This window comes from Globicephala melas, chromosome 19 (genome assembly GCF_963455315.2).
Source record: "Globicephala melas chromosome 19, mGloMel1.2, whole genome shotgun sequence".
In the NCBI taxonomy this organism is placed as follows: domain Eukaryota; kingdom Metazoa; phylum Chordata; class Mammalia; order Artiodactyla; family Delphinidae; genus Globicephala; species Globicephala melas.
Window position 1 is genome coordinate 1,356,711 of NC_083332.1, and position 26,420 is coordinate 1,383,130.

General features: G+C 45.3%; 1 protein-coding gene and 1 pseudogene across 2 annotated transcripts; one reads left to right on the plus strand and one right to left on the minus strand.

The window, feature by feature from the left end:
• Positions 1 to 4,958: 4,958 nt before the first annotated feature.
• Positions 4,959 to 23,185, plus strand: ZNF550 (zinc finger protein 550). Of its 2 annotated transcripts, none has more exons than XM_030848287.2 (4): positions 4,959 to 5,180; positions 11,574 to 11,700; positions 12,764 to 12,859; positions 19,399 to 23,185. In XM_030848287.2, the coding sequence occupies exons 1-4, from the start codon at positions 5,154 to 5,156 to the stop codon at positions 20,388 to 20,390; spliced, it is 1,242 nt and encodes a 413-aa protein (XP_030704147.2). In that variant the 5' UTR covers positions 4,959 to 5,153; the 3' UTR covers positions 20,391 to 23,185. The 2 variants fall into 2 exon arrangements, with proteins under 2 accessions (XP_030704147.2, XP_060144603.1); XM_060288620.1 differs by lacking the exon at positions 4,959 to 5,180 and adding an exon at positions 5,251 to 5,348.
• On the minus strand, positions 8,582 to 10,242 carry LOC115848006 (atlastin-2-like; annotated as a pseudogene).
• Positions 23,186 to 26,420: the final 3,235 nt, after the last annotated feature.

Below are 26,420 nucleotides of genomic sequence, written 5' to 3' on the forward strand. Positions count from 1 at the left end.
ATAATATGAATCATAATGAATAATAGTGATGTACGTTTTCTTGTAGATTGTCTTCCCAACTCAGGAGAAAAGGAATATTTCTTCCCCTTGAAATTACTCTCTCTACTATACTCCGCATCCCATCCTTTCCCACATTCTTCATTCATTTTATTCATTCCCCCACCCTTTGTCCATCGGACTATCAGAGGCTTTTCCTTGCACTGTGTCTCCCTTGCCTTTGTGCCCTAGAAATACCAATATGATATTTGGCCTTGTCTCTCTCACATCTGACTATAAAGGAAGGAAGCTGGATCCATAAAATGAGTGGATTGGCTTCCCTACCATGTTGTGGCCTCTCCCCTCTTAGTCCTTCTTCATGCTGTTCAGCCTGCCAGTAAGTGTCCCTGTCCAGCCCTAACTCATATCCTGAGTCTGTTCTTTCTTTTTTCTTTTCTTTTTTAAAAAACTTTTTGTTGCATCGGGTCTTAGTTGTGGCACACGGGATCTTTCGTTGCAGCACGCGGCTCTCCAGTTGTGGCACGTGGCTCTCCAGTTGTGGCACGCAGGCTTAGTTGCCCCGCGGCATGTGGGATTTTAGTTCCCCAACCAGGGATCGAACCCATGTCCCCTGTATTGGAAGGCGGATTCTTAACCACTGGACCACAAGGGAAGTCCCAGATGAGTCTGTTATAATGCTCTCCCATCTCCTTTTCCAGGTTCCCTTGACTATCTCAAACCACCTTGAGCTCATCATGAATAACAGAATTTTCCCCCCAATTTCAGTGAACAGTCCTGTCATCCAAACAAGTTTGAAATCCAGATTCAGCCTTTGGTCATAATACTCCATACACAGTGCTGAGAAATTGTGACTGCATCACATAAGCCTGTTCAGATGTCTGGGTGTCTCTCTCTTGCAACGGGGTTCCAATATTATGAGTGTTTCTCTACAGGCATCATTTTGCCATGCATCTTTTATCCATTGTCTTCATGCGCTGATGATTCTGGGTAGTTGATTATTTTATAAGCTATTGAAACATTTGTACCTACTTCTATTGCTATTTCTGCATTTCTTAGCTAGAAATCCTGTATAAAGAAAACTTTTCCATAATTTTCTATTTGGCTACCTCAAAATACATTTTGTACAGAAAAGGGAGGAAAGAGCTAGATCTGTTCACTCCAGCAATTTTCAGGATAATTATTTGGAGCATTATCATCCTCCTCAAACAATAACAAATGTTTATCTCTCGGGGGTAAGATGCCCCTTTTGCACACATTTTCAGACTGTGATTGTGGCAGCCAGTGTCCTAGTAAGAAATAGCATTTAGTTAATTTGCTCTTCCTTTCCGATAAGTCTCATATTTTAAAATTAATTGTATTTGTCTCAGTCCATTTGAAACTGCTATAAGAAACCACCATAGACTGGGTGGCTTATAAACAGCAGACATTTATTTCCCACAGTTCTAGAAGCTGGAAATCCAAACTCAAGGTGCTGGCAGATCTGGTGAAAGCCCATTTCCTAGTCCATAGACAGCCTTCCTTCTTGCTATATCCTTCCATGACAGGAGGCGATGGGAAATATCTGGGGCCTCTCTTATAAGGACGCTAATTCCATTCATAAGAGTAGAGGCTTCATGAGCTAACCACTTCCCAAAGTGCCTCATTTCCTAATACCATCACGTTAGGTATTAGGTTTTGAACACATGAATTGAGGGAGACACAAACGTTGAGATCATAGCAGTATCTATTTCAGGAAATTGAGTTAGAAATATTTTATGGAAAAAATAGGGACTTCCTTGATGGCGCGTGGTTAAGAATCCACCTGCCAATGCAGGGGACTCGGGTTCGATCCCTGGTCCGGGAAGATCCCACATGCCTCGGAGCAACTAACCCAGTGCGCCACGACTACTGAGCCCATGCTCTAGAGCCCGTGAGCCACAACTACTGAAGCCTGTGCGCCTAGAGCCTGAGCTCCGCAACAAGAGAAACCCCTGCTCGCCACAACTGGAGAAAGCCCGTGCTCAGCAACAAAGCCCCAACGCCACCAAAAATAAATAAATAAAATTTAAAAATAATAAATAAATGGGAAAATAGCAGGGCTAGGGACTTCCATGGCTGTTCAGTGGTTAAGACTTTGTCTTCCAATGCAGGGGGTGCGGGTTCTATCCTTGGACAGGGAACTAAGATCCCACATGCCTCTGGACTATAAAATGCAAAACATAAAACAGAAGCAGCATTGTAACAAATTGAGGGACTTCCCTGGCTGTCCAATGGTTAAGCAACAGAGCTTCCACTACAGGGGGCATGGGTTTGATCTCTGCTCAAGGAACAAAGATCCCACATGCCCTGTGGTGTGGCCAAAAAAACAAAAACAGAAACTAAGAAACATTGTAACGAATTCAATAAAAGACTTTAAAAAATGGTCCACATCCAAAAAATATATATATTTTTTAATATAGCTGTGTGCTTCCCTGGTGGTGCAGTGGTTAAGAATCCGCCTGCCAATGCAGGGGACACGAGTTCGAGCCCTGGTCTGGGAAGATCCCACATGCCGCAGAGCAGCTAAGACTGTGCGTCACAACTACTGAGCCTGCGCTCTAGATCCCGCGAGCCACAACTACTGAGCCCGCGTGCTTCAACTACTGAAGCCCGTGCGCCTAGAGCCCATGCTCCGCAACAAGAGAAGCCACTGCAATGAGAAGCCCGCGCACTGCAACTGAGTAACCCCTGATCACCGCAACTAGAGAAAGCCCGCGTGCAGCAACGAAGACCCAATACAGCCAAAAATAAATAAATAAAATAAATAAATGTATTATATTATATATATATATATATATATATATATATATATATATATATATATTAGCCGGGCTCGCTGGGGTTTCAACACAAACACTGAGGTGTACCCATGCAGGAATGAATTATTTTGTGTGGGAAGCAGGCAGAATGCCTCATCATCTACTTCCTTATGGGCCTCCTTACAGCTGTCATCCATTTCCCCTGTCATGATCCTTGCTGAAATCTTTTCTTTCTTATCCCTTTGTTACTGACCAGGGTTCTTGGCCTCCTTAATCAAAATTGATCAGAGGCCAGACAAGAAATTCAGACAAGACTTTGCTGGGTCTCATGCTGCCGCACTAGGGAGCAAAAAAGCAAGTAAGTTTCCCTTGCTTGGTCCCTGATATGGGGGTGAGCTGGTCCCTTAAATGGGATGAGGGTAAGAGGAGGGTTGAGGGTTGGAACGGAGGTATGGCTTAGGTGGTCTGCCCACGCCCTTGGTGGTGCTTTGTGCAGGGCTCATGCACAGTACCCTGCTTTTGCTTCCGACACCTCAGAAGTGGCAGTTGGGTTTTTGGTCTTTTGTATTTTGCTGTTCATAATTTGCCCTAAAGCACATGTACACAGTTATATTTAGTCCCTTGTAGTTTCTTTGTATCTGTTGCTTGAGGAGATGTTCATCCAGGTGCAAGCACTACAGCAAAGCGTCCCAGGTCCCAGGTCCCAGCCTGTCTCACCTGGAATGCATACACTGACGCCTACAAAATTATCTCTAAAGTTCTGATCTATAGGAAGTTGGAGAGTGATAAGATAATATATCTTGGTTGCCAACTATTGAAAGCAGGCATATTGTGACTTAGTGACACTGCAGTGTGTGCATCAAGGTTTTTCTTTGGGCTCCTGCTTGCTGAATGGAGTCTACAATATAATGTCTCCCCTTAAAGGGATTATGTTTTCAAAAAATAGAAGGGACAGAATAAATATGAAGATATTTGGATAATAACATACACTTAAATTTATAATTTATGTTAAAGCACTTTCACTTTTTGTAAAATAAATCTTCTGTATATGTTCCAAACATACTTTTTTTTTTTTTTTTTTTTTTTTTTTTTTTTTTTTTGCGGTACGTGGGCCTCTCACTGTTGTGGCCTCTCCCGTTGCGGAGCATGGGCTCCGGACGCGCAGGCTCAACGGCCATAGCTTACGGGCCTAGCCGCTCTGCGGCATGTGGGATCTTCCCCGACTGGGGCATGAACCCGTGTCCCCTGCATCGGCAGGCGCACTCTCAACCACTGCGCCACCAGGGAAGCCTCCCCAAACATACTTTTGAAGATCTTCATGAATTTATTTAAACATTTATAGAAAGCAAAGTTTTTCTATTGTCCACCTGTTTAAGGGACACCCAACCTCTTCTTCTGCAACATCCTAGTAATGGCCATGTGTGAAGTCGGTTCTCGCTAGACCCTGAGCAAACACGCTGAAACGCACAGAACTGTGAAACTTCAGTCTGCATGTATTTGAACAGTAGCAAGATAAAGTTTATTAGTTCACATCTATGACTGTAGGTACTTTGTATCTGCGTGATATCATGATATCCTCGGAGCAGGCTCAACCAATCAGGAGGAGAGCCCAGACAGAGAGAGAGAGGCCCCCAAGACAAGGTCGGGCAGCGGGGGGCGGGGAGTACACAGGCAGATGTCATGAGGGAATTTCATTGGTGCCTTGTAATGTCACTAGGTCACAAGGGAGGACAAGGGGAGCTTGTGTCAGGTGCCACAGCCTCATCACTCTGGTGTACTCAGTCATCTGGGCGGGGTGCTCACAGACTGTGACGATGGGAGGCAGCAGAATACGAAGTTTAAAAAGTTTACCATATAGTATGTCCACTTGCTCAGTTAGGTGCATCTTAAATGACAAGATAAAGGAAACACAACAGGGAAACTGGGTGTGTCCCCTTTAGAAACATCCAATGCCTCGCCTCCTTCGTTGGAGCCTCTGTAGGCCCTTTGCCAGCTCCAGTCTCCCGCCTCTGGGACACTGGCTCCAAGGAGCAGACTCCCATTCCCGAGCGGATGCTGGACAAGAACTACATTACCCTGAAGACTATGCTCCGCGGAATGGCTGTGAGCGCCGCTCTGATGATGTCACAGAAAACGGGCGTTAGTGGCTCGTGTTGTCAGGGGCGGGACTTCCTGTGTCGCCAGGGAGGCCGTTTGCTCGTGATGGGGCAGTTGTGTCTCTATCTTAGGTGACTTCTACCCGGGTCGTCGGGACGGAGCGGGGAGGACAGCCTGGAGGGCCCACCTGCGCCTTTGTACGACCTGGGGGAGGGTCAGCTAAGTCCGCTGGACCCGCCGGTCTCCGGCGCCCTCACGTGGTCCTACGCTCCCCGCGGTGCGATGGCGGCGCTGGTGACCCCGGCGCAGGTGAGTGGACGGCGCGCCAGGCCACGCCCGCTCGGACCCCACCCACGTGGCCGAGGCGCGCTGCTGTGCAGGATGGTGGTGTCCTGTGAGTCGTCACCTTGTCCTCCCCAGGGCATTGTTTGTCGGAGCCTCGGGATGGGGTCGCTTGTGCTTCGGGTGGGAATCCAGGTTAGGGGCTTCACATGGAGGGTCCCATTTCTGTCAGTCAGTGAGTGGGACGCTGTGTGGTAGGGAGAGATGTAGCTTCTCGAATCCCCCTGACCCCATACCGGTGGCGTGGAAGGACCCGCAGGGAGGAGCGCAGGCCGCGCAGTCCGGAGACCTTTCTGTGTGTTGCGGCCCCGCCTCTTCCCGAGTCTAGGACTTTGAGCAGCTTTCCCTGCTGTTCTTGGTTATGTTTTGTTTTGTTTTTCTTGGCTGCGTGGTGAGGCATGCGGGATCCTAGTTCCCCGACCAAGGATGGAACCCGTGCTCCCTGCACTGGGAACGCGGAGTCTTAACCACTGGACAGCCAGGGACGTCCCTGTCCTTGGCTTTTATGCTAAAGTTTCTCCAACTAGGTTGAGGGAACTAGAAAAACCACATAGGTGACGTGTATCCCCCCGAGTACAGCACGGTGCAGGGAGCATCACTCTGGATCTCTTTCCACGGAGGTGTCTCTTTAGCCTTTGTTGATCTTAGAGGCTCATCCCTGGGGGAATCTGACCCTTGGGTTCCCAGCTGTGTAACCTCTACAAAGATAAGGGCTGGGGTGAGGAAGAGGCAGGAGTAGCCTGCAGCAGCTTGGAGATTGCAGCCCTGCTAGGACAGAAAGGGTGTCAGGACAGGCAGGGTGCCCAGAAGGCCAAGGAATTTGTCTTTAAGTTTACAGCCAATGGAACTGGCTTCCCACTGAATCTGTTTTCCTATTTGAGGCTCAGTTACATATGGTAAGTGGTGATAGTGTACAGGAGTGTGGTGTCCGTTTGGACATGAAAACACAAGAGGTCCTGGGTAATTCCATAGCCGTGACCCTGAGTACCCTCATCATAGTCCTGATCGCTGTCAGGACTTGTCTTATTTGTTAACTTCCCATTCACTTGGCTCCTTCCTCACTTTATTTCAGACTCACTCCAGTGTGCTGCCCTGCAACAGGCTTTCCCTGGTGCCCTGTCGAAAGCAGACCGTGACCTCTTGTCTTCTCACTCTACTTTCTTTCTTTTTTTCTTTCTTTTTACAATTTATTTGTTTTATTTTTAACTGTGTTGGGTCTTTGTTGCTGCATGCAGGCTCTCTAGTTGTGGCCAGCGGAGGCTACTCTTCCTTGGGTTGTGCTGGCTTCTCATTACGGTGGCTTCTCTTGTTGTGGAGCACAGGCTGTAGGTGTGCGGGCTTCAGTAGTTGTGGCTCACAGACTCAGTAGTTGTGGTACACGGCCTCTAGAGTGCAGGCTCAGTAGTTGTGGTGCATGGGCTTAGTTGCTCCGCGCGGCACTTGGGATCTTCCCGGACCAGGGCTCAAACCCCTGTCCCCTGCATTGGCAGGCGGATTCTTAACCACTGAACCACCAGGGAAACTCTATTTTCTTGACTTTGGAATCTTTGTGTCCCTCTGACATTGTCTTGCTCATTTATATCGTTACTTGTTTAGCATCTCTTTCCAGCCCTGGACCATGAGCGCCTGTTGCTGCTCTCTGCCAAGACCTAGAACAGCCTGGGCTTGTAAAGGGCACTCAATAAATGGTTAAATGAATGAATGGGTCTGCCACTCAGGTGTTCCCATCACACTTATAATAAGTACAACCTCCTGCACTGTGGCCCACAGCCCTGTACTGGATCTGCCCCATGACTTCCTCCATGCTTCTTCCTCTCCCCTTCTTCTCTTACTCACCGCAGTCAGCCAGGAGGTCCTCAGCTTGCAAAATTCCTGCTCAATTTGCAGCTTTTCCCCTTGCATTTTCCTTCATCTGGGGCCCTGTTCCCAGATCTCTGCAGGGCTATCTCTCCCCACACTTCCTGTGCATCACTGTCACCTCTTAGGACAGTCTTTTCCTAGCTGTTTTAATTCTAGCTAAGGTACAACTTGCTCCCACCTGCCCATCTTCTGGCAACTCTGTGCCATCTTTTTCTGGCTGGATGTTCAATTCCCACTTCTGTTCCTTTATATATATATATATATATATAACAAAATTTTAATTATGTACTGAAAATAAATTACAGGAAAGAACTTTAAAATGCTACATAGGACAAAGTCACGATAAACATTCCCATTGAATTCCCTTGGGGGGTGGGGGTGTGAGATTGCAGTGCTCAAGAAGATAAATATCACAAATATATCAAAAACTTCAAATTGTGTCTGCATTCACACACTGACATGAGCCACAAACATTCCTTCACAGTGACTGTACTCATTAGCCTACCACAGAACTAGATTTTGTCATAATCTACAAAACTTTTAATACAAAATCGTGTTTATATATTTATAATTCATATACATGCCCTATCTGCGATTTTAGAAAATAAAAGCTGCACACTGTATAGATACTCTTAACTCAGAGCTGTAGGCAACATTTTTGGTTGGAATTTCTCCCCCAATAAAATTAATGGCATATTTTATGTACACGAAGGCTAAACTGCATAAAGACAGTTCAGTTTCCCAGATATGCATCTCCTTTTTGGACAGGTTTATAAATTTTCAAAGGCAAGACAAATGTACACCTCAGAGTCATTTTCTTAGCTACAAGAGTTATCACGTAATTTCTGTGAAGTTCCTGATATATGCATTTATGTAATACTGGTATTGAAGGCAGTAAAGCAATATGTACTTTTAATGTCGTGGCTCAATAAAGGCTTCATTGTCATTGCAATCTGATTCTTGATACAGTGATTCATAACCTCTAAAAATTAAAATTTCAATGGGACACTGTGTTAAAGAGACTCTAAATAGATTTCTTAAAATATTTCCCTGAAATATCCTTTACATAAGACAGATTTCACTAACATTAGATTAAGTAAAAAGGGAAAAAAAAGAATTAAACATGGCACAAGTGTGCATGAAAACTAATGCACAGTTAGTCTTCATGTCTTAGGAGCCATAAATAGAATGCTTAAAACCAACAACTTCAACTCTGTGGCAGCCATCTGTGAAGCCAGTTATACTAAACTACTGCTACAGTTGATTGTAAACTTTGGTTTATTTTTATTTGGGTTCTCATTGTACAGCTAGCATGAAAAGAAGAAAGAGTGGAGTCCATGAGGAGATGAACTGTCAGTCTTTAATCTGGCATGATGAGACAGCTGGACAGTCAGGCTTGCTTTGATAGAGTTTGTTACAGACTGCCTTATGTTTTCCTCTGTCGAATTATCACCCAGGGGCTTCAATACCTGTTCCCATAGTGTTTCAGCAATCTGATCAATCATTGTTCAAATTTCTGTGAACTCCCCAGAGTATGTAACATATGCCCAAGTACAAAGAGGCCTCAGTGCTAACCCCATGACAAGGTTACACAGACGGCTATAGAGTTTAGGCCAACGAAACCAGTCAGTCCTGAGATTATATACATAGCAAACATGACTGCAAACAGTGTGGCAGGCGTATGAGCAGCATAGAAGATATTTTTGCCATCATTGTGCTTTATAAAATTTGCATAGGTTTCTTTATAAAATTTGCATAGGTTTCTTCTATTTCAGCCTCAAGCTGGTCCTGATAATGACGGTAGAATTCATCTCCACCCATTTTTTTTACTGAACGAAACTGTTTAATCGCCACTTCCTTGAGATCCAGGTGTTTTCGTTTCCAGATCTGAAGGTGCAATGTAAGGCTTGTCCCCACCACCTACCTGCTCCATACTTTCTCTCTTGCTCCTGCTACTGCAGCAAAATTATTAGCTTCAGCTGTTGCCTGAAGCATGGACTTTTTACATAAATTTTAATATAAGCCTTAAAGTATTCTACAAGATCTCTACAAATGACTTTCATCTCTTATCTCTTTTGCTACCAAATTTTCTGGGGCAAGTAGCACTGGAACCAGATTTCAAAGCTCTCGTTTAAACTCTTCATCAATATCTTTCAATCTCCCATCAAAACTAGGATGGGCTTCCCTGGTGGTGCAGTGGTTGAGAGTCCGCCTGCCGATGCAGGGGACGCGGGTTCGTGCCCCTGTCCAGGAAGATCCCACATGCCGCGGAGTGGCTAGGCCCGTGAACCATGGCCGCTGAGCCTGCGCGTCCGGAACCCGTGTTCCTCAACGGGAGAGGCCACAAAAAAACTAGGATTAGTTGCAACTTTAAGACTAGGATGTGGCAAAAGGAAGCAACCAAGATTTGAGGAACAATTGTGAATGTGCTTCCTTACATTCTGTAGCTCTTCAGGTTGATTTTGTTTTACCTGCAATCTCTTTTCAAGGAATTGTTTTCCACTTTCCAAACCATATGAATGTTCATAAGGATAACTCCAGTTTCGAATCAAAAACATTAATGTCTGAAATGATTTCTGGTAGATTTCTTTCATTGCAAGTCTGCCATATTCTGTAAATAATTGCAAGTGTTGAAGATCATCTTCTTGAATATTTTGAGACAAATTATATACCTGGAGAGAGCCAGTCATAGTGCTCAGAGCAAACACTGTTGCACAATCTCTGATAGTTGACTGGCTATCAAAGGCACCTTGGGTATCCATTAGCAGCACAGCCACTTTTGTTCATTCCAGACATACGCCTGTTTTTTCTCTTTTGCAACAAACTCGCCATGTAAAGCCAGTCAGTGCTTCATTGTTTCCACCAATCCAACTTTGAGAATCCTTGTTATACATACATCTAAGCATGAAGTCCAGTAAAAATGATTTCCCTTTACGAAAAGCTCCTGTCACGGATACCACTACTATGTGAAGATCTCTTATGTGCTCCTGTAGCAATATCTGCTCCAAAACTTCTTCATCAAGCTCAAAATTATGGTCATCTTCATGTGCAAGAACAATCTGTACTGGAAATGGTTTCTTCATAACCTCATCAGAGTTTACTAGGTCGTCATCTTCATAATTCTCACCTAGGAGGGTTGTGGACGAGACGTGGTTAACCCAGGTGTTTGGGTTGCTGGTTCGCCTCTGACGCCGCAGCCCCTCGTGCAGCTGCTACCTCCGCACTGCTTCGCCACCGCCCCCACCCTTTTTTTTTTTTTTTTTTTTGCCACGCAACATCGCTTGTAGGATTTTAGTTCCCTGACCAACTATTGAGCTTGGGGCCTCAGCAGTGAAAGCGTGGAATCCTAACCACTGAACCACCAGGGAACTCCCCCACTTTTCCTTAAATTTGAGGTTGTGGTTGATTTTCTAGAGCTGCCTGAGCCTCAGGCCTCTGGCTGTGACATGGTGGTGACGATGGCATTTACCTTGTGGGCTGTGGATTAGTAAAAGTCACAAAATACACTGAACACTTAACTGGGCCAGGCACTCCACAGCATCTGGTGTGGGAACATTTTCTCTTTAGTTCTAAGAATTGGCATAGTGGGAGTGATTGTTGTATTGATGTGGAAATTGATGCTTGGAGAAATGATGGGATGTCGTCCTCCCCATGATCACACTGCCAGCAAGTGTCAGATTTTTTTTATATATATAAATTTATTTATTTATTTGTGGCTGTGTTGGGTCTTTGTTGTTGCGCGCGGGCTTCCTCTAGTTGTGGCAAGCAGGAGCTACTCTTCATTGCGGTGCGTGGGCTTCTCATTGCGGTGGCTTCTCTTTGTTGCGGAGCACGGACCCTAGAGCACATGGGCTTCAGTAGTTGTGGCATGCGGGCTCAGTAATTGTGGCTCACGGGCTCTAGAGCACAGGCTCAGTAGTTGTGGCACTCGGGCTTAGTTGCTCCGTGGCATGTGGGATGTTACCTGACCAGGGCTCAAACCTGTGTCTCCTGCATTGGCAGGCAGATTCTTAACCAGTGCACCACCAGGGAAGTCCCGAGTGTCAGATTTAAGAGTCTTCATTGAAACCCCAGAAATCTGGCTCCAGAGCGAGGGATCTCTAGTCACTTTACCGCAGCGTGTGAAGACCGCAGCCTGGGGCAGGTGCACCGTGAGGACCAGGGAGGCTCAGCACCTGTCACTTTGCTGTTACCATTGTTGGAATTATCATCATGAACATTTTCCCAGAGCACGTACCATCTGCCCCCAGTCCTCATGGAAAACCATTGTCTTTGTCATCTCTAGTGGCTTCCTTCACAGGAGGCTTTTCTCTCAGCCACAGTTGCGTTATATCCAGAGACTGCTTCCACCTCCCCCTTGAGCCCAACACAGAACTCGGCGACCAGCAGGCCTCAGTGGTTCAGGCCTGCGTCTCTCTGCATCTTCACCGGCAACAGAGTGACAGGATTGATCCTATCCAAGTGCAAAAGCCCAACACCACTACCTATTTGACTGTCCAGGTGTTGGTGACCTTCAAGGATGTGGCCGTGACCTTTACCCGGGAGGAGTGGGGACAACTTGACCTGGATCAGAGGACCCTGTACCAAGAGGTGATGCTGGAGATCTGTGGGCTCCTGGTCTCACTGGGTAAGTGCTTAGCTCTCACACATGTGGGGAACCCCCCCCCGCCTTGTTTCCAGGCTGATCAAAGTCACAGGAGTCACCTTTCCTCCTCCCCACAGGCCCTGCATTTTTCTGGTCGCTTCTCCTCCTGCCTGGTCTCCCTGTGTCTGTAGCAGTGATCAGTGGGATAGAAACAATGTCCTTATGAACACCAGCCCCATCCCAGTGCCCAGCACCCTCGGGCCTCAGTTTGAGGTCCTTGTTGCAGATTCCACAGGAGGGAAGCTGACTGACCCAGCCTGGTGATGTCAGGTATCACCACAGCCAGTTAGCAGGGCTGTTCTCAGACGAGTGGGTGAGTGACGGAGACCCCTACATGGCATTTGTCATCAGTGCCACCCAGGGATCTTCCTAAACAGCACAATCTTGGTTCAAAGGCCCCTCATGTCTACATCATCATCACATGCTTTCTGAGGCCTGGGCCGTGATCCTCCCCTGGGCAGGAGATCATTTTAGAAGGTGCACAGGAATGTCATGGAATGCCACAGGTGGACACCCTGCAAAAGCCAGTCCTTTTACCTTCTCTGTCTGGCACGCTGATTGTTGTCAAGAGAAAGTCTCAGATCAGTGTGAGTGAGTATTCCATGGCCCCCTTTGTGGTTAATTTTTCTCTTCAACAGAGGGACCAGCCTCTAGCTCACAGCCCTGAGCCTTCTACGTGAACTTGCTAGGACCTTAATGCCATTATTTTGACTTCAGCGTTGTGGGATTTTTTGTTTTTTATTGGAGTATTCCCAGGGTCCCGTGGCTGTGTGTGAAAGTGGCATGACCCTGCATGGGGCTGGCTTCCACTGATGAAGTTTAAGGGAAGTGGTGTTGTGTAGACAGACAGCACCACCCTCTATAGCAGTTGCAGCCCAGGAGTGATGTTTGTGCCATTGGATTCCCAGTCACAGATCAACATTTTCTTTACTTTGGGAGCCGCTACATTCATGGTCTTGTTCCTGCCATGAAGTCCCAGATAGGCTGGAAGGGTTTCATTCTTCTCATCAAAACACCTGCGTCCTGTTTTTTTCTCCATCCACAGGGCATCCAGTTCCCAAACCAGAGTTGATCCACTTGCTGGAACATGGGCAGGAGCTGTGGATGGGAAGGAGAGGCCTCCCACATAGCATGTGTCCAGGTAGGAGCCAATAGCTGTTGGGCAAGTGGGTTCACAGCAACCTTGAGAATGCATGGGGACCAGTGCCTCTGAGCTGCTATGTGAAACCCCCTTTGTGGGGTCTGGTGGTTTCTCTCACATCAAAGTATAGTGTGCATCAACTGGCCAGCTTGGGACCACACCATTATTTAGAGACCCAGGCACCTTCTTTTTTTTTTTTTTTTTTTAATTTTTATTTTCTCTCTCTTTTTTTTTTTTATTGAAGTACAGTTGACTTACACTGTCGTGCTAATTTCTGCCATACAGCAAAATGACTCAGTTATACACATATATAATTCCTTTTTTATATCCTTTTCCATTATGGTTTATAACAGGATATTGAATATAGTTCCCTGCACTATACAGTAGGACCTTGTTGTTTATTCATCCTATATATAATAGTTTGCATTTGCTAATCCAAAACTCCCACTCCTTCCCTCCCCACCCACCCTCCTCCTTGACAAACGCAAGTCTGTTCTCTATGTCTGTGAGTCTGTTTCTCTTTCATAAGTAGGTTCATTTGTGTCATATTTTAGATTCCACATATAAGTGACATCATATGGTATTTGTCTTTCTCTTTCTGACTTACTTCACTTAGTATGATAATCTCTAGTTGCATCTAGAGATCCAGGCACCTTCTGACGTCAACGTATAGCTCTAAGGTTGGTCCAGCATAATCCAGCTGGTGGAGGGGAAACAGCAAGGGATAGGGGCCAGGTCACACCCAGATGCACACATACTTTACTCCCCTGTATCTCACAGGCAAGGACTAGGCATTTGGCCACAGCTGGATGCTCAGGACTGGAGAGTGTGGTTTTGCTCTGGGCCGAAGGAGAAGAGCCAGTGGGCTTGGTTTGTATGACCTCTGTCTACTCTACTCACCCTGCTCTCAGGAAGTCAGAGCGAGGTTAGTGTGTATGTGAGTGGGTTGTTTGAAGGTATAATGAGATAATGCAGAAAACTGCTTAGTACAGTGCCTGGTCTATAGAGAGGGTCGACTAAGGTCAGTTCTTACTGTATCCATGTAATTGTATTAATCAAAGTGAATGGTGGTATCACGCATTTTTCCTGGACTTCTAGACTCAGAGGAAAAGGGGCCTTTCTTCCCCTTGAAGTTATGATCTATGCTATACTCTCTATGGAACTCTTTCCCACCTTCTCCATCCATTTATCCATCCTCCTGTTTGTCCACAAGACACTCAGAAGCAGCCCCTTGCACTGTACCTTCCTGCCCCTCTTGCCCTTAAGAACACCAAGCGGATGTTTGGGGTTTTCAGCCCCACATCTCTGCTGCTGACTGTAGCTTGAATAATCCACAGTGAGTCACGGTCTCTACTCTCTATCGGTCCTTCAGTCTTCTCAGCCCGCCTGTAAGTGTCTTTGGCCAACTCCACTACCGATGCTCTGTTCCACACACCACCCCGCCCCCATTTCCTTATTCCCAGATCTCCACTTTCGTGTCTCAGAGATCTCTCAAGCTTGTCATGCCTTAGAAGACCCCTGGGATCCTGCCCACTCCTATCCCGTGCCTTGTTCTGAGAACGTCCTGCCATCTAAGCTGATTAGAAGATTAGCAACACCTCAGCCAGCCTCTCTCTCCATCAAACCAACATCCGTCCATCCCCAGGCCTGCCCATTTGAGATTATCCGTGTGTCCTGAGTCCATCACCAACACCCTAATTCAAGCTCTCATCATCTTTTTATATATATATAAATTTATTTATTTTATTTTATTTATTTTTGGCTGTATTGGGTCTTCACTGCTGCGCGCAGGCTTTCTCTAGTTGCAGCGAGCGGGGGCTACTCTTTGTTGCGGTGTGTGGGCTTCTCATTTGCTGTGGCGGAGCACGGGCTCTAGGTGCACGATCTTCAGTAGTTGCAGCACATGCGCTCGTGGGCTCTAGAGTGCAGACTCAGTAGTTGTGGCACACGGGCTTACTTGCTCTGCGGCATGTGGGATTTTCCGTGACCAGGGATCGAACCCATTTCCCCTGCTTTGGCTGGCGGATTCTTAACCACTGCGCCACCAGGGAAGTCCCTCTCGTCATCTTTTTTTTTTTTAATAAATTTATTTTATTTATTTATTTATTTATTTTTGGATCTGTTGGGTCTTCATTGCTGCACGTGAGCTTTTTCTAGTTGTGGCAAGCGGGGGCTACTCTTCGTTGCAGTGCGTGGGCTTCTCATTGCGGTGGCTTCTCTCGTGGAGCACAGGTTCTAGGCTCATGGGATTCAGTAGTTGAGGCACGCAGGCTCAGTAGTTGCAGCTCACGGACTCTACGGCACAGGCTCAGTAGTTGTGGCGCATGGGGTTAGTTGCTCCGCGGCATGTGGGATCTTCCCAGACCAGGGCTCGAACTCGTGTCCCCTGCATTGGCAGGCGGATTCTTAACCACTGCGCCACCAGGGAAGCCCACAACTCTTGAAAGAGTTGTCTCATTTTGGAAATGATGGACAGTTGTCCTGTGGTGTATGTGGGGGATGGGTTCCAGTGCTCCCGCAGATACCAACATCCGTGGATGCTAAGGTCCCTTATGGTGGGCCGTCCCCCTCCATATGCACAGTTCCATATCTTCAGATTCAGTCAACTGCAGATTATGTAGTATTTTGATCCATGGTCGGTTGATTTCATGGATGCAGAACTCACAGATACAAAGGGCTGAAATCGTGTATAAGTGGACCTATGGGTTTTAGACCCGTGTTATTCAAGGATTGACTCTATATATTTGACTTCCATACCTTTTGTTTTTAAAATCTACTTAATTTTTTTATATCGGAATTATACAGTGATACATATCAATCCTTCAGGTTCAGCTTCACTTTTTCTTTTTTCAATTTTTAAAAAATTTTTATTGCAGTATAGTTGATTTAGAATGTTGTGTTAATTTCTGCTGTACAGCAAAGTGATTCAGTTATACATATGTATACATTCTTTTCCATTATGGTGTATCACAGGATATTGAATATAGTTCCTTGTACTATAAAATGGGACCTTGTTTATCCATCCTATATGTAATTGTTTGCATCTGCTAATCCCAAACTCCCAATCCATCTCTCTCCACCAACCCCCTTGGCAACCACAAGACTGCTCTCTATACCTGTGAGTCTGTTTCTCTTTTGTAGGTAAGTTCATTTGTGTCATTGTGTCATTTTTTTTTAGATTCCACATATAAGTGATATTATATGGTATTTGTCTTTCTCTGAGTTACTTTGCTTAGCATGACAATCTCTAGATCCATCCACGTTGCTGCAAATGGCATTATTTCATTCTTTTTCATGGCTGAGTAACATTCCATTGTATGTATGTACCACATCTTCTTTATCCATTCCTCTGTCAATGGACATTTAGGGTATTTCCATGTCTTGGCTATTGTAAATAGTGCTGCTGTGAACATAGGGGTGCATATAGCTTTTTGAATTAGAGTTTTGTCTGGATATATGCCCAAGAGTGGGAAATCATCTTTACTTTTCACATATGTATAAACTGAGGTATCCTCCACCTCACCCAAAATTTAGACTATTTCCAGTTCTGTTGCAGGTTCCTGGTGCTTCATCCTTGTCAATAGCTTGTCCTACAGTGTTACACAGTGTTTACACTCTATTACTGTGGATAGGTTTTCTTTTTCTTTTCCTTTTGGGTGAGGGGGCGTGCCTCAAACAACAGAAATTTATTGTCTTAGTTCTAGATGCTAGGTGTCCGTAGGTTTGGTTTCTACTGAGGCCACTCTCTTTGGCCTGTAGAATAAGATGGCTTGTTCTTGCTAATGGCATTGCTGTCATCCTAACTGCCCAGTACAACAATGAGAATAATAACATTAGACTTCTTCAGAGAATCAGACCCAAAAGGAGATAAATCAGAGTTTTATTCTATTGATTAGGCTTCATGTGATTGTGAGGGTTAAGTGATTTCAAAATCTTCGGGGCAGTCCAGTAAGCTGGAAGAGTAGATGCTTGCAGTCCTGGGTCTGGAGGCAGAATCCTTTCCCTCCCAGGGCATCTCAGCCTTTTCCCTTAAGGACATTGATTTTTTTTTTTTTAAGTTTATTTATTTATTTATTTTTCTGGCTGCGTTGGGTCTTCGTTGCTCCATGTGGGCTTTCTCTAGTTGTGGTGAGCGGGGGCTACTCTTCATTGCAGTGCATGGGATTCTCATTTTGGTGGCTTCTCTTGTTGTGCAGCACGGGCTTTAGGTGCACGGGCTTCAGTAGTTGCATCACGTGGGCTCAGTAGTTGTGGCTCACGGGCTCTAGAACCCAGGCTCAGTAGTTGTGGTGCACAGGCTTAGTTGCACCGCAGCTTGTGGTATCCTCCCAGACCAGGGCTCGGACCTGTATTCCTTGAATTGGCAGGTGGATTCTTAACCCCTGCGCCACCAGGGAAGCCCCAAGGACATTGATTGATCGGATGAGGCCCACCCACATTAAGAAGAGTAACTTGCCTTTCTCAAAGTTTGATGATTCCAGTGTCAGTCATATCTAAAAAGTACCTCACAGCAACCTCCAGAATGGTGTTTGACCAAAGAGCTCAGCACAGTAGCCAAGCCAAGTTGACATATAAAATTAACCACCATACATACTCGCACTGTGTCAAGAAATGTGCTGAGAGCTTTACAGGCATTTTCTCATTTAACCCTCATGACACCTGGAGAAACTGAGAGTCCTCTAGTCTCTTAGGTGAGGAAATTATGACATAAAGAAGAAAGGAGGGGGTTTCCCTGGTGGCTCAGTGGTTAAGAATCTGTCTGCCAATGCAGGGGACACGGGTTTGAGCCCTGGTCCGGGAAGATCCCACATGCTGCAGAGCAACTACTGAGCCTGTGCTCTAGAGCCTGCATGCCACAACTACTGAAGCCCACACGCCTAGAGCCCATGCTCCGCAACAAGAGAAGCCACCGCAATGAGAAGCCCGCGCAACACAACGAAGAATAACCCCCGCTTGCCGCAACTAGAGAAAGACCACGTACAGCAACGAAGACCCAATGCAAGCAAAAATAAATAAATAAAATACATAAATTTAAAGGAAAATAAAAGAAGAAAGGAGGGACTTCCCTGACGGTCTAGTGGTTAGGGCTGTGCCCCTCCACTTCAGGGGGCACACGTTTGATCCCTCATCAGGGAACTAAGATCCCACAAGCCGCTCCTCAAACTGAGGCATTGTGACTCCAGAGCTCTCCCTGCTAACACCACTCTAATGTTTCTCAACAGAGCAGAAACTCGTCTTTCATACAGTTTGAGTTTGTGTGTCCCACTACCCCTTTTCTTCTGAGATTTTTATTCTCTTCTTCCTGTAACTGCCCCTTCAGGCTTGCCTTCCCCAGGATTCTGGTGCCACTTTCTTCTTGTAACTCTCTTTTTTTGCTGTGCTGTGTGGCTTGTGGGATCTTAGTTCCCTGACCAGGGATCAAACCCAGGACCCCTGTAGTGGAAGCATGGAGTCCTAACCACTGGACCACCAGTGAAGTACCTCTTTGTTTTTTTTTTAATTCAAACAGTATTTTCAGTGTTTTATTTATCAGCCACTTATATAGCACTTATTACATCCCAGGCCATTTTCTAGGCAATTTTTCCTTTTTTAATTGAAATATAGTTGATTTACAATGTTGTGTTTCAGGTGTATAGTAAAGTGATTCAGTTATACATATACATATATCCATTCATTTTCAGATCCTTTTGCCTTATAGGTTATTACAAGGTATTGAGTATAGTTCCTTGTGCTATACAGTAGGTGCTTGTTGTTTATATATAGTAGTGTGTATCTGCTAAACCCAAACTCCTAATTTATCTTTCCCTCCCCCCAACCTTTCCCCTTTAGTAACCATGAGTTTGTTTTCTATGTCTGTGAGCCTGTTTCTGTTTTGTAAATAAGTTCATTTGTATCATTGTTTTTAGATTCCACATATAAGTGATATCCTATGATATTTGTCTTTCTCTGACTCACTTCACTTAGTATGATAATCTCCAGGTCCATCCAGGTTGCTGCAAATGGCATGATTTCCTTCTTGTTTATGGCTGATTGATAGTACCTTTTCTTCTTATAACTCTTAAGCACTCTCCAAAGGTGGATCTACCCACGCTTATTCCTTCCATTTCTACCCAGTACCATATCCTTCTTTCTTTCTGGCAACTCTGATGTCTGCATTAGGACCCAGCTCATGGGACACCTCCCAGGGAAGATGACCTTTTCTTCCCAGTCTTGCTAGGTGCCACTTCCCTACACTCTCACAGAACCAAGACATCAATCCTTGAGGCAGATGCTCTCCAGACAGTATTATTGAAACTGTCCTCCCTCCCCTACTCCAGATCCTCTGTCTCCCGGTCCGGCCTCCTGCCAGATTTTCCCTTTAATGGTGTTAGGGTACAAGGGTCATAGAAAGTAACTGGAAATCTAGGATACACTGACGTTAAAACATAGCAGATATCAGAGGTGCTGATTTCATCCTCATTTGTTCACTGAAGTGTTGCTTCTGTTTCTTCTGTGTTGCATCACCGAAAGTCCCCCTTTGTGTATTGGATTCTTTCCAGATGACAGAGCAAAACGTCAGACCAGAGAGCTGGTTTTGTCTGAAGGAGTCTTGCTCCACGGAAGCCTGACTCTGGGATCTTCAAGGGACTGCAGGTCGAGGCAAGCCATGGATCCAGAAGGGCTTTTGGAAGTGCAGAAAGGTCAGCTGAGGCCAGAGACAGACGCCCACAAGGAAACCCATCCTGGGAAAACGAGCCTTGAAGATGATGGTTTGGAGGCGGATGATGGTGTGCACTCCAGGGCGTTCCAGGAGAGAGTCTCTCAGGGAGATGTTCTCTGTGAGCGTGACCCACAGGGACCAGGAAAAGGCCCCCTGATTCATAACCTCTACAAGTGCAAGCAGTGTGGGAAGAGTTTTAACAGGAAGTGGTACCTTGTTCGACATCAGCGGATTCACACTGGAATGAAGCCCTATGAATGCAATGCGTGTGGGAAAGCTTTCAGCCAGAGCTCAACCCTGACCCGGCACTACGTCATCCACACGGGGGAGACGCCATACAAATGTGCCGAGTGTGGGAAGGCCTTCAAACGCAGGTCATACCTCCTGCAGCACCAGCCGATCCACACTGGGGAGAAGCCTTATGAGTGCGGCCAGTGTCGAAAGGCCTTCACCCACCGCTCTACTTTTATTCGCCACAATAGGACCCACACTGGAGAAAAACCCTTTGAATGCAAAGAATGTGAGAAATCATTTAGCAACAGAGCACACCTCATCCAGCACTACATCATCCACACTGGAGAGAAGCCCTACGATTGCACAGAGTGTGGGAAGGCCTTCAGGTGCAGCTCAGAACTCCTACAGCACCAGCGGATTCACACGGGGGAGAAGCCCTACGAGTGTGCCCAGTGTGGGAAGGCCTTTCACCGGAGCACATACCTCATCCAGCACTCTGTCATCCACACCGGGGAGACGCCATACAAGTGCGCCGAGTGTGGGAAGGCCTTCAAACGCAGGTCACATCTCCTGCAGCACCAGCGGGTTCATACTTGAGAAAAAGGCCTTCACCGCTGCTCCTTTTTTGTCTTTCATGAGGGGATCCATGCTGGAGGGAAGAACCCTCTGAGTGTAAAGAATTCTGGGAGGGTTTTTTTGTCTGCTTTTCAAATGCATAAGTGGTCATGTGGGAGAAGACGCCTTGCGAATGCAGTGGAAATGTCAAAAGCCTTCGGCCCCTGCTCATCGTTCAGAGGATTCATTCTGTGGAGAAACTCAGCACATGAAGCTATGCCACCCGTGGGTCCGTCCACCTCTGTCAACATCAGAGAACATACCGGGGAAAGACGTTCTGAATGTAACCAGAAGGACACTCCTCAGCCAAAAGAAGACTCATCCTCCCCACCTGAGAATGTGTAATGAAGAGGAACCACTTAATTATTGCCATGAGAAAGCCTCCTGTGACATGTCACCACTAGTCACGTAGAGTCATATTGGAACTTGACGGAGCTTGGGCTTTCCCTGTGAGGAAGCGCAGAGGAGACAGACTCAGGGTTCGTTATGCACTTATAACAACATTCAGCCACAGGGCTCCCCCTTGGTTTGCACTTAAGCCATCTCAGCATTATGTTAAAAAGAAAACTAACAAGGGAATTCCCTGCAGAGTCCCAGTGGCTAGGACTCCGCGCTTTCACTGTCGGAGGACCTGGCTTTGATCCCTGTCGGGGAACTAAGATCCCGCAAGCCCCACGGTGTGACCAATAAAGAAAAAAGAAAAATAACAAAGAGGTGGAGGGGATAGAGACAAAGACTATAAACGGAAAAAACCAAATGCTTTTGTAAGCTCTTTCAGACTTTCCTGCCAAGCCTGTTGCAGTTTTTCATCAGTTCTGTTTTTTGGTGGGGCAATGTTTGAGGGAGCAAAGGACCCCAGCCCTTTGTTTTTATGTGTCCACTGCTGTCTTGTATCATGAAACTTGGACGTTGAGGGCAGCTCCACCAACATTTGTTGGAAGGCTTGGTTCCGAACATCTCTAGCCATTGGTATAATTCTTTGTGAGAAATATGAGGGCTTGAGTCATGAGCTACTTGAACTTGTAAGAAATTAGAATACCGAAAATAGCATCACACAATACTTGTATTTTATGTCTAAGGAGAGAATGGTCCACATAGGGATCGCGACATTAAAATGTGCACCCCTAAAGACGTTGAATTTTTTTTTAATAGGTAAACTCCTGTTCTTCTGGTTTTAAATGCCTGATACTATCTCTCACTCTTTCTTCTTCTTCTTCTTCTTCTTTTTTTTTAGTTTAAAAAGAAGTACGTTTATTAGTATATGCACACAGTTTGCAGAATAGAAACATTTAGAGTATTTAGGGAAATTCAGTCAAATTCAACAAACCTCAGTGAAAACATGTTGTATTTGTTTAATGGCAGACAGGTAATTACTTGAGTCTATTAACTGGCTGCATTTTCAGTCTTCAATAGGTTCTTTTTTTTTTCTTTTAATTTTTTTTTTATTTTATCTTTGACCACATTGGGTCTTCATTGCTGTGTGTGGGCTTTTCTCTGGTTGCGGTGAGCAGGGGCTACTCTTCGTTGTGGTGCACAGGCTCCTGATTGTGGTGGCTTTTCTTGTTGTGGAGCACAGACTCTAGGCACGCGGGCTCAGTAGTTGTGGCGCACGGGCTTAGTTGCTCCACAGTATGTGGGATCTTCCTGGACTAGGGCTCAAACCCATGTCCCCTGAGTTGGCAGGTGGATTCTTAACCACTGCACCACCAGGGAAACCCTCAATAAGTTCTTTGAAAAGATGTTTAGCAAGGTGGAAGATAACTTGATCCATGTCACTTAGAGGCTTTATTTATCTATTTTTAAAAATATTATTGGAGTATAGTTGATTTATAATGTTGTACAGCAAAGGTGTACAGCAAAGTGATTCAGTTATACATATATACATATACTCATGTATATGAGTTATACATATACTCATTCTTTTTCAGATTATTTTCCCTTATATGTTATTACAAAATATTGAGTATAGTTCCCTGTTCTATACCGTAGGCAGTTGTTGGTTATCTGTTTTATATATAGTAGTGTGTATATGTCAATCCCAATCTCCCAATTTATCCCTCCCCCCCCAATTCTCACTCTTGATTCCATTCTATGTGGGTTTTTTTCTTTTTCTTTTTTTTAATCATTCATTCATTCACTTCGATATTTATTGGATGCCAGAATCACTGTTCTGGGCACTTGAAAGGCATCACTGAACAAAACAGGTTGAAAAAAGAAACAATCTTGCCCTGCAGAGTTTACATAAGCAGCATAATAAACAATAAATTGTATAAAATACTAGAAGGTCATAAGTGTTACTGAAGGGAAAAAATGGAGCAGTGTAAGTTCAATGATACACACCAATCTGTGAGGGGATAAGAACACGTCATAATTTTAAATAGAATGGTTAAAGTGGGGCCTCTTCTCAAAGCTGACGTTTATGCAAAGACTTGGGAAGAGAAGAAGGTGCTAACTATGTGGGTATTTGGAGAAAGTTCTCCCCATGTAGAGGGAACATCCAGTTCAGGGGCTTTACAGCTGGGACATAACCTGGAATATTCGAGGCACATCAAGGAGGTGATGGAGCTGAATCAGTGATGAAGAGAGGGAATAGTAGGAGATTAATTCAGAAAGGAAATTGGGAGTCCAACTGCAGTCAAACGCTGCATAACACTGTTAGGGGCTTGGCTTTGACTCTGAATGAAATGGGGAGACATTGGAGGATTTGAAGCAGAGGAATGGCTTGATCTGCCATGTCTTTAAAGGGTCACACCGGCTGATGTATTGAAAGTGGTTTGTTGGAGGGTTTGTTTTCTTTATTGTCTCTGACAGCAAGGTGCTCATCCTGTGTGGCTGTGGCCTTCTGAGGTGAGTGCTATTTCTTTCCTCTTTCCACTGTTTCAGCTTCTCTAACCCTGTGGAAAGGACTGGACATTTCCAAGTCCCCCTCTGCAGCTTTCTAGCGGTTGAATTATAGGTAAAACCAGTAAAATAAAACACACATCCAAGTTAAATTCATGGTAAAGGAGAAGGATCCTCCTTGTCCGATCTTATAAATGTTTGTGTGAAGCTGTTTTTTATGTTTTTACAGAGTAAAGTGCCAGGGATTTTAACAGGTGAGTCTAGATGTATACATGCAGGTCTCGTGTTTGTATGGGTTTCACAGTTGCCACCATGGACTTACTCCCTTGTGCTGGCATTGGATATGAGTACTTGAAATTTGTCCTGAGATTTTTTTTCCTTTGAGGCTAGTTTTCAAGCTACACAAGATAATCAGTATTAACTGAAATAATGTGAAAAAATGTGCCATACAGGGGCTTCCCTGGTGGTTCAGTGGTTAAGAATCTGCCTGCCAATGCAGGGGACACGGGTTTAAGCCCTGGTCCAGGAGGATCCCACACGCTGCAGAGTGACTAAGCCCATGTGCCACAGCTACTGAGCCTGCGGTGTAGAGCCCGAGAGCCACAACTACTGAGCCCATGTGCCTAGAACCTGTGCTCCACAACAAGAGAAACCACCGCAATGAGAATCCTGCACACCGCAACAAAGAGTAGCCCCCGCTCGCCACAACTAGAGAAAGCCCACACGCAGCAACGAAGACTCAATGCAGCCAAAAAGAAATTAAAAAAAAAAAAAGTGCCGTACAGAAAAATATAAAATGATCATTTTTCTCACTCGGGGCCTTCTTCAGAGCCCTTTTTTTTTGGCTGCGCTGGGTGTTCATTGTGGTGCACGGGCTTCTCTAGTTGTGGCGTGTGGACTTAGTTGTCCCGCTGCATGTGGGCTCTTAGTTCCCCCACCAGGGATCAAACCTGTATTGGAAGGCAGATTCTTAGCCACTGGACCACCAGGAAAGTCCCTTCAGAGCCTTTTTTTTGGCTGCGTTGGGTCTTCGTTGCTGCATGTGGGTTTTCTCTAATTGTGGCACATGGGCTCAGTAGTTGTGGCTCGTGGGCTCTAGAGCACAGGCTCAGTAGTTGTAGCACACAGGCTTAGCTGCTCCGTGGCGTGTGGGATCTTCCCAGACCAGGGCTCAAACCTGTGTCCCCTGCACTGGCAGGCGGATTCTTAACCACTGCACCACCAGGGAAGCCCGTCATTTGTTTTGAATCTCAAAATTTCCCAGATTTGAGTCCATGGGAGTTCCTTTATGCTGGTTTGTCCCATTTTCATGTCACCATCACATTTTGTGCACTTAGCTCTGATACAAAAGATATTACAGTTTCATCCTGCAAATTTCCTTTCTCTGCCAGGAATCAATCTTTTCTCTAAGGAGATTTTCTTTTTGGTAGAGAAAGGTATTGAGAAATCAAGAACTGTGTCTTGGATGTGCTCAAGGACATAGGTGAACCGTTGCTTCCGGGCCTTCTCTGACTACACTGCATTTAGGTTCACAAACACTACCCATGCCATGGCAAGATACAAGCCATTAACTAAAGTTCAGGAAGTGTTTTAAACTTTTTCAATGTAAAGTTTATTTCAGGGGAATACACGAACATCAACTGTACAATTTGATGACTGATAAATGCATTTATACATGAAAAAACTTCCCAGTCTAGGTATAGAACAATTCTGTGATGCCGAAAAATGCCCACTTGCCTGATTCCGTGAGTCTCTGAGAGTCATTCACTTTCTGATTTTTTTCAATGTAGTTGTTTTGCCTATTCTTTCATTGGTATCTAAATTTAGCCCATACTGGGGAATTCCCTGACAGTCCAGTGGTTAGGACTGGGTGCTCTCACTGCCAAGGGCCTGGGTTCAATCCCTGGTCGGGGAACTAAGATCCCACAAGTTCTGCAGAGTGGAAAAAAAAATTTAGCCTGTACTAGTTTTATGAAATAGAAGTATTTTATTTGAAATGTTAAATATATTTATAAGTTTTAATTAAGGTTTTTATTGATACTTTTCCTGGGCTTTTTAATTAATTGCCCAGGAATAACAAAATTATACATACCATCTAGTCAGTTCATGTCTGTCCTTGTGTACACATAATTTGGTCTCCTTATTCAGGAACATGGTTTGCACCTTCATCTTACAGCGTTAGGCATCTCTTCCTGTGGGCCTTGCACTAAAGGCTTCTATTTTGGGTTTTCCTCACAGCCTCCCCATGAAGCAGGTGCCTGAAAGGCATCATTTTCCATAAAAGGAAATCGAGGCTCAGGGAGATAAATGTACTTGCTGAAAGGCAGGGAACTGATGAGCAGCTGAACCAAGCTAGAGACACAGTTTGGCTGTACATGGGGTTTGTGCTGTATAACCACAAAACTATGCCACATGGCTCCAGAATGGGCCAAGGTCTGGCACGATGGTGACCATGATGATGATGGGGATGGTGATGACAATGACGTTGATGATGGCAGCTGGGATTGTAACCATCAACAGACCCATTCATTAGGGAGCACAAGGTGCTGCCCTATGCACTTTTCATACATTAACCAATAGACCCTCCTACAGCCCTGAGCAGCAGCTACAACATTATCCTATTTTACCAAGGAGGAAATTGACACACAAACAGCTCATTGACTAGCACAGGGTCACACAGGGCAAAAGCAGTGAAGCTGGAATTTGACGCATCAGTCGGCCTCCAGAACTGGACTCTTGGGTGCTACACAAAGGAGGAAAGGACATGCAGCAGGAAGGGGAAAGTGGAGGTGAGGGGTCAGTGGGATAGGGAGAATTTAATGGGATAACAGAGGGAGCCTATGGGGGACGGTGATTTGGTGATTCCCAGATGTTAGCATTTCATGAATCACTAAAAAATTTTTTTTGACTAGAAAGCTCACACAGATTTGGTAAAAAAGGACATTTCACACCCACATTTCAAAAAATAAAGGACTTTTACCTGGAAAGAAGGCAGAGGATAGCATCTCACAATGGAGGGGCATCTTCTAATGTAAGTTGAGCTTAATGAGAGACTTAATGCATTAGCTGTATTTTCGTGACTTTGAGAGCACAGGGGTGCCAGAATTAAACGTGTGGTAATCGACAGTGCCTGGAACAGGCCTGACGTGGTCAGTGTCAGTGGACATTAGT

What these genes read in the sequence shown, in the direction of transcription:
- ZNF550 (XM_060288620.1), top strand. Translation starts at nt 5,253, where the DNA reads ATGGTGGTGTCCTGTGAGTCGTCACCTTGTCCTCCCCAGGGCATTGTT. An exon ending in TGCTTCGGGTGGGAATCCAG is followed by an intron (nt 5,349 to 11,573) that starts GTTAGGGGCTTC and finishes TTGACTGTCCAG; the next exon opens with GTGTTGGTGACCTTCAAGGA. An exon ending in TGGGCTCCTGGTCTCACTGG is followed by an intron (nt 11,701 to 12,763) that starts GTAAGTGCTTAG and finishes CTCCATCCACAG; the next exon opens with GGCATCCAGTTCCCAAACCA.